This window comes from Patella vulgata, chromosome 6 (assembly GCF_932274485.2).
Source record: "Patella vulgata chromosome 6, xgPatVulg1.2, whole genome shotgun sequence".
Classification (NCBI taxonomy): Eukaryota; Metazoa; Mollusca; class Gastropoda; family Patellidae; genus Patella; species Patella vulgata.
This window is the reverse complement of record NC_065884.2, coordinates 25,188,253-25,206,971: the sequence shown is the minus strand read 5'-3', so window position 1 is coordinate 25,206,971 and position 18,719 is coordinate 25,188,253. Positions and strand designations below refer to the sequence as shown.

At 35.5% G+C, this 18,719-nt stretch overlaps 1 protein-coding gene across 2 annotated transcripts; it reads right to left on the bottom strand.

Moving 5' to 3' along the window:
- Positions 1-3,002: 3,002 nt before the first annotated feature.
- LOC126823365 (negative elongation factor B) lies at positions 3,003-17,902 on the bottom strand. 2 transcript variants are annotated; one of them, XM_056101923.1, is made up of 7 exons: positions 17,841-17,902; positions 15,275-16,174; positions 7,955-8,057; positions 7,591-7,686; positions 6,385-6,762; positions 5,574-5,693; positions 3,003-4,701 (listed from the first exon to the last, which is right to left on the bottom strand). In XM_056101923.1, the coding sequence occupies exons 2-7, from the start codon at positions 16,162-16,164 to the stop codon at positions 4,564-4,566; spliced, it is 1,725 nt and encodes a 574-aa protein (XP_055957898.1). In that variant the 5' UTR covers positions 16,165-16,174; positions 17,841-17,902; the 3' UTR covers positions 3,003-4,563. The 2 variants fall into 2 exon arrangements, with proteins under 2 accessions (XP_055957898.1, XP_050408120.1); XM_050552163.2 differs by having other exon boundaries at positions 17,796-17,871.
- Between the last annotated feature and the right edge of the window lie 817 nt (positions 17,903-18,719).

The window sequence follows — 18,719 nt, the reverse complement described above, 5'->3', positions numbered from 1 at the left end:
AACCACCTTAAAGAGAAATGTGAGCCTCAAATCTTTCCGACGTTCTTGAAGTAATGGGAGTTCTAGGTCTTTTAGCAACTGTGTGACGTGGCCTGGGGTCCTTGTCCTGTAGTCTCTTGTGATGAACCTAGCTGCCTTTCTCTGGATCCTTTCAAGTTTGTCAATGTCAGACATGAGGAAGGGATTCCAAATGATGGCTCCGTATTCCAGTGTTGATCGGACAAGAGCGATGTAGGCTGATTTCCTGGTTCTTGTAGGACAGTGGTGGAGGTTTCGACGAATGAATCCTAACGTCGAGCTGGCCCTTTTGCATATGTTATCGATGTGGGTTCCCCACTTCAAGTCAGAAGATATAGTCAGTCCCAAGTACGGGTTGTTATTGACTTCCTGGAGGAAGATACCGTCTAGTTGGTAAAAGTGTGAAGACTTTGGTTTGACACGTAGTACATAGCATTTTTTAGCGTTGAAACGCATACCCCATGTCTGGGCCCAGATTTCAAGGTTCTGTAGGTCATGCTGAAGGGTTATGTGGTCCTTAGTGTTGCATTAACTCTGGTGTGTTGTATTTAATGGCAGGTTTGTTTTTGCTGATTCTTTTGTTTAGACACACCGGCAATAAGTCGTATACCTGGACAATACCAAGATGATAAACAAAAGGATCTTACGGCCAAAAAAGTTCGTTTAATAGAATTTTATGAAATACAGTTAAAGGCAAAGTCATGGTAAGCGTCTTTATTGGCATCTTTTTATTTTTAAAATCAATTTAATTAAGCATTATCTAACTTACAATAGCTTCATCGCGTATCGTAACGATGCAATGTCAAGTTTTTAATTGGATATTTTACCTTTTACACAAGCGTATGGATCATGTGTAGGCCTACTTGAAAAAGATAAGAGAGTACTTGTCGAAACGTCGTGCTATATGTTTATAAACCAGTACTTGATTGATTCTAAACTAGCAGGTTCTTCCTAACCCAAATATAAGCTAACGGCTTTATTATTTTTATTTTAGGGAGGCAGCAATCGCATTAAGAGAATTTGAAGATAACAGAGAACTTCTGTTCAGAGTGATGGGTAGATTGAGAAAGATTGAAGAATCTCTTCAAAAATGGAAGGTAGTTGCATTGAATTATGAACTGAGTGCTTCTCTATTGGATGTAGGGGTAAGTATGTACCGAGATGCATTGAAAACTTTAATAAATGGACGATGATGAATATTGCTTGCGAGGTACACTTTAATTTTGTAATATTGAATGTAACAACGTCAGATTACGGTCACATAAATACACCACAGTTCAATTCTCTCAAACACAAAAAAGTGAATTCGACCGAATGGCAATGTTGAAAATTACGATGTGCAGACATGGGTTTAAAATGTGGAAACAAGTGTAGAGAAGGATCCCATGCAGCCATTCAGTCTTAACTCCTGCACGCGGTGACAGGAGTTCATGACTGTCACACTATGCTACTGAGTCTTTTTTGGGGTATTTTAACCCCTTGGCTTGTATACATTCACTAAGTGGGATTGATATGGCCTCCGTGGGACGGTTATTTTCTTGTGTGGATAAAATTAATGCCAAGCCTACGATCATGTTAAGTATATAATAACTATCTGAATTCCCCGTAATTCCAACCAGCGCATCTCTCCAGAAACAGAAACATATTTTGTAATAGCTGTACAGTTAAACCATAGTAAATAATGTCTCGTCTTCTGGGATTCGTCATGCTAGACAGAGAGAGAAATGGGGTTTAACGTCCACTCGACACAAACTAGGTCATTTCGGGACTAACATATTAATATGGTTTAATTTTATTTACATAATTCGCTTGCGCGTAGGGGTCTTTTTAGCAGTGGGAGGACCCAGAGAAAACCCACGTCATGCTAGACACTGGAGCGATCGGAAAATGAAATGGTGTTTAACGTCCTACTTCTCTGCTCCATCCGGGCTAATAAAAATGGGCAATACCAGCCTACTCTTATTTCGATTTCCAATTATGAACCGTGCCCACGTGTACACGGGACCTTGGTTCTTCGTTACATGCGAACGAATATAGGCAACACTTGTCAGGCCTCCACATACACCACTGACTTTAGGGGAAACCACGACCAGAATGAAGCTAACGAATTTTGTAGCAAGATGTTATGGATGAGACATGTTTCTAGAACACCTGATCTGATACCATTTCTCATTTATTTTGGAAGTTCAAATAATGTACACATTTGATGGTAAGTCAGTGGATAGTCAGAAAGCACAACCAAGACTGCGGTGGCATAGTAACTATAATAGAATAACCATAGATAACATTAGACCCATTTGCTGTAACAATTCAGTCTTACAAAATAAACACAAATCAGCAGGGGTTTTTATAAATTATACTTTTTTTAATTTTTAGGATGCAGAAAATTAAATAACATATTTTGAATCTGGGTGAAGGAAGGGATATTAAACCAACAGCCATGCACCAAACATAATTCATTTACATGTATTTAAACTGAAGGCATTACATGTAATTTGCTCCATTACCTGTATAAAAATTGTGTTGTTTACAGCTACCCTCATTCCTTTGAATTGTATTTCAGAAGACTCTTACACAATAGCTCTAATAATAATATGCTATTCTCTATGTCAATATGTCAAAGGATTTACAAATCTAAATTTTGCAACTGCAGAAATACTATCAAAACGATATCTTACATTCTGTAACTATGTTTTGGACCAAATTATATTCTTATTTGTATCCAGTTTACGCAAATGCAAACATTTTCTATCATATTATAAATTTCAATTAAAGTTTCTGGAATCCTGACTAATTTTTTGTAAATATAACCTAGTCAGATTTTAATCAAACACTCCAATTTGGCTTAAATTTGAATTAAACATATTACAATACTCAATTTCCACAAAGTGGCCTTGGTTAACACATTTACCAAGTGCAAGACCCCCGCCCCCACCCTTTAAATGATGTCTAGTTTTAAAATTAACAGAGCAACACAAGAGATATAAAGCATTAATTAATATTTATTATGATAATCTATGACAAGATCCATATTACAATATCCATGTTTTGTGGGTTTCTAGTTGTTTATGAGTAGAAATAACACTGTACTTATATAAACTGTTTTTCAGAACATTATTCCACTGATTTCTTAATTAAGAAAACAGAATTTACATTGATTCTCAACACATCTTTCTCAAAGTGAAGAAAATATGTAATCTTTAACATCATCCCAAAAATTTAAGAGATACAATTTAATTAATCTCTAACGGTAAACGCACAACAAATCCATTCTCTTATACACAACAAAGCTAAGAATTCGACAGAATGGCAATGCTGCTTATGTTATGATGTAGTCATGGGGTATAAAACATGGTTATTAAAAACCAAGGGTCAGTACAACTCCTACAGTTCCATGGAAGACGCAACACTATGCCAAGACTGACACCTGAACACCGAGTACAGGCCATTGCTCATTGTGTTAATTCAGGAGAGCATGAGTACCAGAGCTACTGGAAACCACATTTAAGCCAGTATGGAGAAGGATCCCACTAGCAGTCATTCAGAGGCTTATTGTCCCCGTGTGGCAGTGCTGTAGGGCATGTGTAGTGTGGTGTTGACACTTGTAATAGCCTCCATAAGTGGTTGTTCATTTTCTTGTGTCGGTAAATGTCAAGCCAACAATCTTGTTAGAAATTAAATTTCTGCTGCAGTGTCTCACCAGCACTTCTAGTCAAATCAGTGGATACTTTTCATTGTGTCTCTCTCATTCATTCAAAGGTCAAAATATATAATAATATTTACAGTAACAATAAGTATACCAATCAAGTTTATATAATATAACTATTCTGGTGCTTGGGAATCCTTCATTTAGAAAACAAGATAAGATCAATGGTCTGGATTCTTGTGACTACCACCAGTGTTAACTTAGTTTTTCCAGTTAATCATATTGCTTACTACCTGTCAGTACATTCATATATAACACTAACCATTAACTGTTTTTCAAAATAAAGTACATTAAATAGTGTGTTGAAATCTCACCAGAATTTAATTATTTTCACTGTTAGGCCAAAATAAAAAAATACCTGACCTACTCCTACCCTAATTTTTTTTTCTCATTTGTCAGGCTCTATAACTGGGTCCTGGCATAGTTTTCTGTGGACAAATACCAACACTGAGATTTCAGTATTATTTTCGAGAACCTTACACAGTTATTAAGCTCGAAATGCTAGGAAATAGAGAATACAAGCCCTACGGAAAAAAAACAAACTGATTTTCAGAACAACCGACCCTATTTTTGGAGGCCATGTAACTGGTATTCTTTTTCTAGGCCTTATATACTTTATAGTATTGTAGTACAATTTATCATCTCTTAAAAGCCAATATTGCAATTTAGACGCAAGTAAAAGGTTGATGTATACAAATTTGGACCCACTCTTTTCCCTTTATATGCTGAAAATAAGAGTTGCAGCACAGAAAAATAATGAAATAGTTACTAGTCCAATAAACTATTCACCAATACAAAGTAAGTTGAATTTGTATTTAATTCAAGCTGTTGAGTTTTATTTATGGAGGAGCTGGTGTGGGAGCAGGAACACTCATAAGAGGTGAATCAAGTTGTTGTTGTGGTGTAACTGGACTAGGCGTATGTGTTGATATTTTTACACTCAATTGTTGATAGAGGTTATGTACTGTTTCACTATGCTGAAAATAGAAAATTAATAAAAAAAAATATTACTGACATCTCATTATAGAAAATTAATAAAAGTATTATTGACTATTTTAAACATCTAATTAACTCTTGTAATTTTGAGATATACTTTTCATCTATCTATTATAAAGGACAAGCATGACATCTTGGATTTGAATGAAAAGTGACAATACGTGAAATGGTTTATAATGTTGTCATGCTATGTTCTATGAGGTAAATTTTGCCTGGACAGCAGTTACTCTACATTGAATTCCAACTATCAGGTTTCTGTTCTGCACCTGTGACAAGGGGAAACCAGACAAAAAATTTAACTATACAAGGACTTATCTGAAAGAGAGAGAGAGAGAGAGGACACAAACTAGGTCATTTCAGGACTAAAACATGGTTCAGTTATATTTCAACAATTCGCCTGTGTGTAGGGGTCTTTAGCAGTGTCACGTACAACCGGGAAATCGAAACCACGCCAGTTGACTCAATGACAGACCTTATGATACAGCGCGCACATGCTAACCATTCAGCCATCCAACCCCCCTACTTTGTACTAAATTTGATGTAATAATCACCGATGGTGTTTTTTTTTTTAAAAAAGAATCTCTATTAACTGCTGACAAAATATTTGAAAGTGGCATTTTTGAAGCATGAAACCACAAAATGAAAATTATTGTCATTCTATAAGTGTAACAGTTTGTTTGCAGATTTACTATTTGGCTATAAAAAGTAATGGCATAAAAATCATCATCATCAGATGGGCGTATATTAGAGAATGCAGTATTTTCAGTGCTGTTTTCATATGCAGGTACCATTCCAGCTGTTGGGTGAATTGTCTATTACCAAATGTAAGCAACATGATCATCTATTTTCTTACCTCTTCACTTGGTTGTGCGGCTGTCATAACATTTTCAAGTCTTGTTGGTGTTATCTTATGATGAACATACCATAACACACGTAACAAATGTCTTAACACACTTTCTCTAGATATAGCTGGCTATAAAATAAATGTAAACATATAATATTAATTAGCATTTCTCAGTCATAAATAATGAGGTCCATTGACATATTTCCTGTCAGTACAGAAAATACAGTAGCTACAGAATAAAGAACAGCCACCTCCAAAAAGAATAAATAAATAGTGATTCAAAACAATATATGTATGTTTTTCAATAATCTGCTGGCTGTATGTTTATTGAATAATCTGCTGGTTGTAGGTTTATTCAATAACATGCTGGTTGTACGTCTATTTAATAACCTGCTGGTATTTAAGGGCAACAAAATATGATAAAAGAAGTTCCTTTGATACACAGTAAAGCTGCTAAAATTTGCATTGAACATCATTACAATGTTTGAAGAAAATGAAAATCACTGAATTAGTAAAATCCACATAATAAATGCATTACTTGATGCTCTTTATAATCATTAAATACATTTTAGCTCATATGCTCTTTTTTTAATGCTAAATCTTAGATTTTAGACCCATATGTTCTTTATTAAATGCTACAGTTTAGACAAATACGCTATTTATTACATTAAATGCTACATTTTTGGGCCCATATGCTCTTAAATAAATGCTACATTTTAGACCCATATGCTTTTTATTAAATGCTATGTTTTTGGACCCATATTATGCTTTTTATTAAATACTAGACTTTTAACAGAAACTAGCAACATGACAAACTTACCATCAAGAAGTCATCCAATATAACAGATGTAAAATCATTGTGAGAGAAATCTTCTGGCATCTGTATTAGGTAAGATACGAAGGGATGTAAGAACGTATCATCGTAAGCCCGATCATTTTCACAATGCATCAAGGTGGGAATAATCTGACATGCTGCTACTCTATCTTTTATTCTCAAGGCTTGCAGTGAGTAGTACATAGCAATCAAACTAGCTATAGGGCTATCGATGATATACTCTGCATAGAGTTCTGATGGCAGACGTACAGGTACAGCAGTAGGATTAAAATCTTCCGATATTCTAGCTGTCGTAGATCTTATTTGATCATCTACAATCATTCCAACTATCATAGGTATAAACTTGGTAAACAATGATATGTCCTGAAAATATATCGAAATTTGTATCTATTAAATCTGGCTAAAATTATAAGGAATAATTTACATTGACACTAAATGCAATAAAAGTTTTCAATACCTGTATATACAAATTTTAAAGCCTATCAAACACCAACTTAGTAATTAAAGAAAACTTAAATCATTTAACATAAAATGATCATTCCTCTTAAATTTAGGTCAAAAATAAAAATGTTGATTTCATTGCATTTTATAAGAGAAAGTTTGCTTGATGACAAGGCTTAGATTCATTTTTATCTTACTGTATCAACACAAAATTGGTTATAAAATATAAAATGGGATGAAAACTTGCATAAGTTGTAAAACACAAGTAACAAAGCAATTTTGTGTTGAGATGATTAGTATAAATTCTACATGTATAGTGGTTTTCAAGGAGCTGAATGAGTTTATCTTAGGTCCTTAGATTTTCAATAATTAAAATAGGTCTACTAAGGCTGTTTTGTTTTTATTAAAATGACCATATCAAAATTAATTACATTTTCTTGGTGAGAATGATAATGGCATTTTAATTTTTTTTAAAAACAAAGCAAACAATAATAACTAATTATAAGCTGGTACATATTTCAGAAATTGAAGTTTTCACAAATAGAGCTCGAATCAATTTTAAAAGACTTTAACAAGGGTAAAAATCTAATACCAGTTAAGTCTTTAGCGGATAATCTTGAGTCAACGGTGCTCATTGTTGCTCATCCTAACATGAGAATCCTAACTCAACAGTTCAGCATGAAACAAACTTATAATATGGCTTAGTAAGATTTTGTTAACTTGTTTCAAGTTCACCCAGATAAGACATACCAGCTTAGGTTCTTTAAAACACTGACTATCTATCATACTCCATGCTCCAAGTCCTAGAGCCATCATTCTTATTAATAATTGAAGATCAATGTTTTCCTGCAAAAAATGAAACAATTTTTTTCATTATCTTTAAAATCATGTGCACACTGACACTGATGTTGACATCCCTTCTCTTTTCCCAATATAAATAATTTCTGATAGCAAAATCTAAGTAGAGAATTGCTGACACCGAAGAATTCACAGCAAAGTTATCCATAATTTAAGGTTTTCAGTTATTTGTTTTAAACTAGACAAGAAATCATTAAACATCAAATATATGTATTCATACTACATAGAATAGCAATTCTGCAGAATCATATCTCACCCTAGGTAATGTATCTGTATTAACACAATGTTGTAAAACTTTCATGGTTGATAAAGATATTGTGTTTAAAGCAAATGGATCACACAGAATCATAGACAAGTCTCTGAAATAAAAAAACAAACAAACAGATTTTAAAAGTTACTTTAACCCTTTAGCACTTAGGAAACTTAAAACCCCCCCAAACCGTCCTAAATAGGGCTTCTTAGATCGCCCTAAATCGTCACATGCACAGATATGGTGCCCATAGAAATAGTAAATGGTGCTATAATATGGAAAGCTATTCACATATCTCAAGCAGTTTGAGGAGGTCAAAGGAACAGCAGTTTAAAACTGTTTCGGTCTGTCCAGAGATGTACCAGTACTCTTACATTGTATATGTAAGTTCTATCCTTATACCTTCTGAATAAAAATCATAATATCTCCAAACTGAAAGTCTATTTATTAAAATCAGTAGTTTTCTCTTTAGGCAGAAATGAAATGGGGTTTAAGTGCCAGTCCACGAGAAAACCATGCAGAAATCGGGAAGGTGAGGGGTCGGCCGATTCCATTCATATTCACAGGGTTTGGTCATGCCCATGAGACTACTCGATAGCCAAAACCGCCGATCTCAGAAATTGACCATAGCTGAGATACGGCAAACAGGTGTTTTTTTGGGTTTTTTGCTCATTTTTTCGTCAATTTTAGGCAATGTTAGCTGCTGTTTTTCAGGTTGTAAATGAGTACTTATGAAACAAATGATGATTCGATATATTAGGATAGGTAGTAATGTTTCAAAAAAAGGAAAAAAGAAAAATCTATCTTTCCACTGAGGGGTGCTATTTGGTTATTCCTGAAGGGTATAAATCGAACCCTATAAAATACCCAACTTTATGGCCCGATATCTCCACTGCCGCGGGGTCCCATGAATTCTTTTTGTGGTTGTTAGTAAATGGGTACAAGGTCTCTCGATTAAAAAAACAAGCCAACAGTGAGGCTGATGTCCCCCGCCGAAATAGGAAAATAATTAGAGGACACATATAAATTATCACAAATTATCTTTTACAAAGTATTGAACAATCAATCGCTCTGCTTACCCTGAGCAGAAAATGCTCATTATCAAACTTAGTCAAGGTATTACTGTAATGAAACTATACACCAAGTTTCATCAATCTCACTTAATTAGAACTAAAGTTATCGTGTCCCAAAGCATCAACCAATCAAATTGCTTATCTCTGCTTACCCTAAGCGGAAAATGCTCATCTTCGAACTCCATCAAGGCATTGACCTAATCAACACATACACCAAGTTTGAACATTCTAGCTCAATTAGGAAGAGAGTTATCGTGCCCCAAAGTATCAACCAATCAAATTGCTTATCTCTGCTTACCCTAAGCGGAAAATGCTCATCTTCGAACTCCATCAAGGCATTGACCTAATAAACACATACACCAAGTTTGAACATTCTAGCTCAATTAAAAGTTATTGTGTCCCAAAGCATCAACCAATCAAATTGCTTATCTCTGCTTACCCTAAGCGGAAAATGCTCATCTTCGAACTCCATCAAGGCATTGACCTAATCAACACATACACCAAGTTTGAACATTCTAGCCCAATTAGGAAGAGAGTTATCATGTCCCAAAGCATCAACCAATCAAATTGCTTATCTCTGCTTACCCTAAGCGGAAAATGCTCATCTTCGAACTCCATCAAGGCATTGACCTAATAAACACATACACCAAGTTTGAACATTCTAGCTCAATTAGGAAGAGAGTTATTGTGTCCCAAAAAGTGTGACGGACAGACAGACGAACAGACAGACAGACAGACAGACGGACGAACCCATTTTAATAGTCCCCTGCTTTCTTCGAAAGGCGGGGGACAATAAAATTTCATATATCTTCATACGCATGCGCGATAACATTGTCTAAGTTTTGACAATTTTGATATTGGATCATCTGATATTTATATGTTCTAATCAATATAGTGACAAAATATGGATGCTAAACGACTCGATACCATCTGCAATTGACAGACTAGCGTTTCGAACTCACTCAGGCAGTCGAAGAACCCACTCTGTCAAAACTACCAGTTCTGGTATCCAGCCATCCAAGATCGTGGCTGCTGTATGTGGTTTTTCGCAGTTTTCTACTTCAAAATGTGGCGTTTTCACTGTGTATCCTAAAGAGACTGAGCATGTTTTATTGAAAGAGTGTACTAAAGACACCAGAGAGTATCTATCATTGGTAGCAGTGGATTTATTATGCGGACGCTAAATACTAAGAGTGATTACTGGTGATATCTGAGGGAGCGTTTCATTGATATTTACTATTTGTCAATGATAGTAACATTGTCCTGCTCATATTTAATTTTTCAATGATAGTAACATCATCCCGCTGATATTTACTATTTTTCAATGATAGTCCCGCTGATATTTACTATTTTTCAATGATAGTAACACCGTTTTGCTGATATTTACTATTTGTCAATGATTATAACACCGTCCTGCTCATATTTACTATTTGTCAATGATAGTAACATTGTCCCGCTGATATTTACTATTTGTCAATGATAGTAACACCGTCCTACTGATATTTACTATTTTTCAATGATAGTAACACCGTCCTGATGATATTTAATATTTGTCAATGATAGTAACACCGTTCTGCTGATATTTACTATTTGTCAATGATTATAACACCGTCCTGATGATATTTACTATTTGTCAATGATAGTAACACCGTTCTGCTGATATTTACTATTTGTCAATGATTATAACACCGTCCTGTTCATATTTACTATTTGTCAATAATAGTAACACCGTCCTGATGATATTTAATATTTTTCAATGATAGTAACACCGTCCTGATGATATTTAATATTTTTCAATGATAGTAACACCGTCCTGATGATATTTAATATTTGTCAATGATAGTAACACCGTTCTACTGATATTTACTATTTGTCAATGATTATAACACCGTTCTGCTGATATTTACTATTTGTCAATGATTATAACACCGTCCTGATGATATTTACTATTTGTCAATGATTATAACACCGTTCTGCTGATATTTACTATTTGTCAATGATTATAACACCGTCCTGATGATATTTACTATTTGTCAATGATAGTAACACCGTCCTGATGATAGATCCTGATATACACTGATGAGATTAGATTCATGAGGTACTTCCACTATTTTATCCTGATATTTTGTAAAAAATTATGAACGAAAATTTTATATGATATTTTGCGAGGGTTCATGAATGTAAATTTTGTATAATACTGTATTTGATATTTTGTAAGGAAAGGATTCATTGAATGTCTCTGATATATTATGAAAAATTATGAACGTAGTTTTTGTATATATTACATTTGATATTTTGTGAGGGTTCATGAATGTAATTAGATGTGATATTTTGTAAAGATTAGTATTCCCTCCCGAAAGTAAATTTTGTATATATTTGATATTTTGTGAGGATTAAGGATTGACTCACGAGGTCAATAACGGGCATTGCCCAATTTAGTATTTAATCTGTGATTGTATATTCTTACCTCAGAGAGCAATCTGCGCTTTCTGCTTTACGTACAACAAGTTAAAACAAGCCAACAGTGAGGCTGATGTCCCCCGCCGAAATTGCAAAATAAATAGATGACACATATTAATTAATCGCACATTTATTTTTTTCACTAAGTTTCATCACTCTCTATCAGATAGAATCAAGATTATCTTGTCCCAAACCATCGACAAATGAAATCGATTAGCTCTGCTTAGCTTCAGCTCGAAATGTTAATTATTGAACTCAGTCAAGACATTCACCGAATGAACATCTACATATACATCAAGTTTAAACATTCACCTAATAGACACCTATGCCAAGTTTGAACATTCTACCTCAATTAGAAGGAGAGTTATTGTGTTCCAAAGTTTCTACCAATCAAATTGCTTATCACTCTGCTTACCCTCAGCAAAAAATGTTCATTATCGAACTTAGTTAAGGTATTCATATAATAAATCTATACACCAAGTTTCATCAATCTCACTTAATTAGAACTAAAGTTATCGTGTCCCAAAGCATCAACCAATCAAATTGCTTATCTCTGCTTACCCTAAGCGGAAAATGCTCATCTTCGAACTCCATCAAGGCATTGACCTAATCAACACATACACCAAGTTTGAACATTCTAGCTCAATTAGGAAGAGAGTTATCGTGCCCCAAAGTATCAACCAATCAAATTGCTTATCTCTGCTTACCCTAAGCGGAAAATGCTCATCTTCGAACTCCATCAAGGCATTGACCTAATAAACACATACACCAAGTTTGAACATTCTAGCTCAATTAAAAGTTATCGTGTCCCAAAGCATCAACCAATCAAATTGCTTATCTCTGCTTACCCTAAGCGGAAAATGCTCATCTTCGAACTCCATCAAGGCATTGACCTAATCAACACATACACCAAGTTTGAACATTCTAGCCCAATTAGGAAGAGAGTTATCGTGTCCCAAAGCATCAACCAATCAAATTGCTTATCTCTGCTTACCCTAAGCGGAAAATGCTCATCTTCGAACTCCATCAAGGCATTGACCTAATAAACACATACACCAAGTTTGAACATTCTAGCTCAATTAGGAAGAGAGTTATTGTGTCCCAAAAAGTGTGACGGACAGACAGACGGACAGACAGACGGACGAACCCATTTTAATAGTCCCCTGCTTTCTTCGAAAGGCGGGGGACAAAAATGTTATGAGTTAGACCAACATGTATAAAACTACTCTACTACTAGTACCAATTGTTGCTGTTTGATATTCTGACATACACGTACACCTATTGCTATACATTAAGCCAATTGAAAAAAAAAATGTTTTTCGTTTATTTTTGGGGCTTTTTGTGAAGATGATGATCACCGTACTTTAAGAGTGTAGGACTACTACTTGTAGGTAGGGTATAGTCTAAATATAGATGATTAACTCGTTGGTCGCAGGTAGAGGTAAAGATAACATCGGTCCTGAAAATTGAAAGAAAAGACAAAATCTTGCCTTTTTAGTTGTGCTGACCTGGTCTTTTTTAGAGTGTAGAATTTATTTTCCAATCTTGGGGATTTAGGCCTACATTTTACTATTCAATGACTACTGTGAGCTATGACAGTTCTCTCAACTGCAGCTTATAATGAGATCTGTACATATCAAGAGATTTAAGAGTGAAATAATGCGAATTTTAGCAAATTTTCACTTCCAGTTGCAGTAAGAGTTGTCATACGAATATTATGTTGCGAAAACATAGCAGCTGTGAAGGCGTCTGTATTATACTACATTTGTTTGAATATCAGTTTGATAATATTGGGGATAAAGCTTCGTAAAACAGCTGCTGTTTTTCAGGTTGTAAATGAGTACTTATGAAACAAATGATGATTCGATATATTAGGATAGGTAGTAATGTTTCAAAAAAAGGAAAAAAGAAAAATCTATCTTTCCACTGAGGGGTGCTATTTGGTTATTCCTGAAGGGTATAAATCGAACCCTATAAAATACCCAACTTTATGGCCCGATATCTCCACTGCCGCGGGGTCCCATGAATTCTTTTTGTGGTTGTTAGTAAATGGGTACAAGGTCTCTCGATTAAAAAAACAAGCCAACAGTGAGGCTGATGTCCCCCGCCGAAATAGGAAAATAATTAGAGGACACATATAAATTATCACAAATTATCTTTTACAAAGTATTGAACAATCAATCGCTCTGCTTACCCTGAGCAGAAAATGCTCATTATCAAACTTAGTCAAGGTATTACTGTAATGAAACTATACACCAAGTTTCATCAATCTCACTTAATTAGAACTAAAGTTATCGTGTCCCAAAGCATCAACCAATCAAATTGCTTATCTCTGCTTACCCTAAGCGGAAAATGCTCATCTTCGAACTCCATCAAGGCATTGACCTAATCAACACATACACCAAGTTTGAACATTCTAGCTCAATTAGGAAGAGAGTTATCGTGCCCCAAAGTATCAACCAATCAAATTGCTTATCTCTGCTTACCCTAAGCGGAAAATGCTCATCTTCGAACTCCATCAAGGCATTGACCTAATAAACACATACACCAAGTTTGAACATTCTAGCTCAATTAAAAGTTATTGTGTCCCAAAGCATCAACCAATCAAATTGCTTATCTCTGCTTACCCTAAGCGGAAAATGCTCATCTTCGAACTCCATCAAATTTTCACTTCCAGTTGCAGTAAGAGTTGTCATACGAATATTATGTTGCGAAAACATAGCAGCTGTGAAGGCGTCTGTATTATACTACATTTGTTTGAATATCAGTTTGATAATATTGGGGATAAAGCTTCGTAAAATTGTCGAATTTATCCGATTTTTGTCATAATTACCCACTATTTTTGAGAGTGTAGTTATAGACATATAATGAAATTTAATTTTTTTAATCGAGAGACCTGATACCCAGTTACTAACAACCACAAAAAGAATTTATGGGACCCCGCGGCAGTGGAGATATCGCGGCATAAAGTTAGGGTACTTTGTAAGGTTTGATTTATACACTTCAGGAATAACCAAATGGCACCCCTGAGTGGAAAGATAGATTTTTTTTTCTTCATTTTTTTGAAACATTACTACCTAGCCTAATATATCGAATCATCATTTGTTTCATAAGTACTCATTTACAACCTGAAAAACAGCAGCTAACATTGCCTAAAATTGACGAAAAAATGAGAAAAAAGCCCCAAAAACACCTGTTTGCCGTATCTCGGCAAGGGTCAATTTCTGAGATCGGCGGTTTTGGCTATCGAGTAGTCTCATGGGCATGACCAAACCCTATGAATATGAATGGAATCGGCCGACCCATCACCTTCCCGATTTTGCATGGTTTTCTCGTGGACAAGCACTTAACGTCCTACTGTTCTGCTCAGAACTGGGCTAATGAAGACAGGCATACGCCATACAGTGTGCTATAAGGGAAATTTTGCCTAGACAGCGGCACTACGGCCTACTCTTATATCGAATACCAACTGTCAAGGGATCTTTTAAGTGCATGCCAATGTGTACACGAGACCTCGGTTTTCCGTCCCATCCGAACGACTAGACAGCTGTCCTTGTCCGGCCCTTCGTCCTGCATCACTGACAAGGGGGAACCACACCGGAAAATCTGGATGAACTTTCTCGGCCAATGCAGGGAGGGAACACCCAACCTCCAGGCTAGCGAGCCAGTGTCTTACCCACTTAGCCACCATGGCCCCACGATCTTTTTAAGCCGTTTTGCAATCAATATGTATTGTAATATGATTTTCAGATGCACTACTCTTTGTAGAAAATTATTTTCAAATAATGCTTACCCCAAAACAAATTCTTGTCCTTTTTTGATTCCATCCAAAAATCCTTGCAGTTCTCTGGCTCTGTTAGCATTGACGATTCTCTCTCTAATACAGGCATCTACGCACCAAGTAAACTTATGACATGGATCAACAGAGCATATTTCATTGATTTCTAAATCATGTATAGCCATTAATATTTCTGCACGTAATGTACAGTAATGGTTGTTTCTGGTTCGTAAAAATAATGTACGTAGAAATTGCAACACCATATCATAAAGCTTGACATTTTTACCAATCATATGAACCAGTTTTTGTACAACTTCCCCCTGTCTTCTGTTTTTTGGGATAGGACTGTAAAATGTCAGTGTGCTATTTTCATGATTTAATAAAGATGAATCTTTTTCCCGAATATATTGTGATAACAGCGGTGAGACTTCGTCACCAAATAAGGATTGATTATCCTGCCAGATCTGTCGCTTTACTTCTGTAGCTGCCTCAGCATAAAGTTCTGGATCTTCTAATATGATCTTCAAATAGTCTGGTTTAATTTCTGGCAGATGTTTTAAGATGCACAAAACAACAGGTCGCACAGTTTTAATTTTAATAACTGGAAAACTTTTTTCTAACAAACTTTCTAATTTATCAAACTTATCATTTCCGCCATCAGATGCCAGAGTTTTAATTCTTGTGGTTAATTTATCTATCATCTGATCCAATATAGACGTGTGGAATTCAAGACGTTTAATTCCATGAAGGTCTAAGAAAGGTAATGCTGGCTTTAATGAAGGAAGCAAAATTCCATTTTCATTTTGAAATTCTTCAATGGCTGCTAATGGATCAGAACAATTAGTGAGTGCTTCTCTTAAATCTTCACCCCCAGGTATTCCTAATTTATCTAAGCCAGATGCCATCTTCCCTGATCTGAAATGGAAGATAAATATTTAAAAATGTCTTCTTAGAAATAGAACTCCAGATTTACTCTACTCAGGAAGTTCAAATAGCCAATAATTGTTTGAACATCTACATGTATGTAGAAAATCTGTAGTGATGTATTACTATTTAGTGCTAGGAGGGTAAAAGAGAGAGAAATGGGGTTTAACGTCCACTCGACACAAACTAGGTCATTTTGGGACTAACAGATGGTTTTTCATTTTATTTCAATAATTTGCTTGCGCGTAGCGGTCTTTAGCAGTGAGCAGTGGGAGGAAACTGTAGGACCCGGAAAAAACCCACGAGGTTTGACGGGCAACCCTACTGCTTGTCGCGTACAATCGGGGAATCGAAACCACACTAGTTGACTCAATGACAGACCTTATTCAGCATGCGCGTGCTAACCATTCGGCCATCCACCCACCCCCCCACCCCCAACAGACTGCTATATTATATGTTTTAGAGTTGTTTATTGCAGTTTTGGACTAAATTACATGTAGTTTTAGGCTGGATTATTAGTCTTCAATTACTACATTATATTGCCAATGAATGTTGCCATAAGAATACTGGAAAGTCTATTTCTAAAGTCAAAAAAGAAATGAAATGGGTTCTAACATCTGACTGCAACTGTAATCTCATTTGGAATTTAGTGGACGATTAAAAAAAAAATATCTTCATAACTAATTTCCAAATGGGATTATACTGCCTCTGCTAATGAAGACAGTAATACACCAGGTGTGCTATGAGGGAAATTTTGCCCAGACAGCTGCAGTACAGACTACTCTTATTTTGAATTCCACCTGTCAAGGGTTCTTTTTAGTTGTTATGTGCACACCAATGTTCACACGGGATTCTGGCCCTTGGTTTTTCGTCACTTCCGAACAACTTCATGTTGTCCCTTGCCCATTTCTATATTCAGCAACGGCTTGACGTGAAATAAAAGCTTTATTTTTCCGGAGAGATGCTTGTTCTATACCATCTTCGCTAGCCAAGGGTTACAATTTACTTCTCTTAATCGTAACCTTTGGCTAGAGAAGATGGTTCTCTACATCTATTCTTTTTTTCAAATACATAAATTTATACACTTATGGGGCATTTCTTGGTGAAATAAGGAATAGATTAGTATAGAGTGAAGCTCTTTTCCGGTAACACAGGAGCGTAACTAGAACTGTCACCCACAGACTGTTGATTACGCGTCTCATAGAAATATTTCTATGATGTCGTCTAATCAATGACGTCCCATATTCTTTTCGTCAATGAAAATAATTCTCACACTTTTTTTGTTCTTTTTTTTCAAAACAAAATCAATCCTTCAATTTAGCATCCCAAACTTAGTCTGCCTGTCTACAGTTAGCTCTGTCTGAGGTATAAAGTAGATGGATCACTGTGTGCAGTATGACAGTTTAGATCTAAATTTAACGCTATTATTTAACATCACTTGGACTCTGAGTCTTGGAGTTGAAGTTAAGAAGTTAAAAGTTATAATCACAATGTTAACAAAATCACATCAGCTTCGCTCTACTCAGGCAATGCCTGTTACATATTAGAATTGATAGCCATTTGTCTTAACGTTTATGGAAATAATCTATTTTTGTTGTCAACGCTAGAGTACCTGCAAAATTTATTAGTAGATCTAAATTTTACCTACAAATAGTACAAATCAAAACAAACTATTCACTTCAACAAGCGTCACCTTTATTATCTTTTTCAAGATAAGAGTGTCATTAAAGGGAAGTAACCAAATCATTTTTATGGATGCAGACCACCAAAGAATTTATTTTACAATGGAAATTTTATGATCATATAAAAATTCTCAAGGCTTACCAAGACTTCTTCTCTCCTGCCGGAATCAGTCTTTGGAACAAACTGCCAACTCATATTGTGGATGCCGATAACCTGGATATCTTCAAGTCCAGGATCAAAATGTTCCAGCCCTAGGCAGCCATGTCTGTTTTTATCCTGTTTTTAAATAATGTGAACTCGCCACAACATGATTTTAATCTTTTAACCATGTGCGAATATGTTCAACCCAGAACCCGGCACATTATTGAAAGAAGAAGAAGACGAATCAAATTGGAAATAGGCCTATCATCCTCGTAAACACACATCACCAGGGACTTGCGAAGTCTGATTGGGAACATTTTCGGATGGACCCCAAGGTCTTGTTTTGACTTGATTTCATTGATCTTGATTTGATATAGGCCTTGTTTGCAATGTCTGTGTATATTGTGTCTTGTTCGTGTGTTTGTCTTGTGGGTTTGGTGTATGTGTAGTGCGGAACTCCTTCACTTAATACTATAGAGATGATTTATTAAAAGTTACCAGAATTGTAAGGAGGTATTTTTGAAAGTAGTTTTACATGACAAGAGCTATAGATTACTCTAGAGTTTCACCCCGTTAGGCCCATTTGGCATTACCCTTCCATCTATTAATCATGAACATTCACCAAAACCTGACAGAAAGATAGAATTCAAACAGTGTACTTCAATTCTTAACAAAAAACTAAACAAAAATTGTGACCATGCGAAAGAGGGGA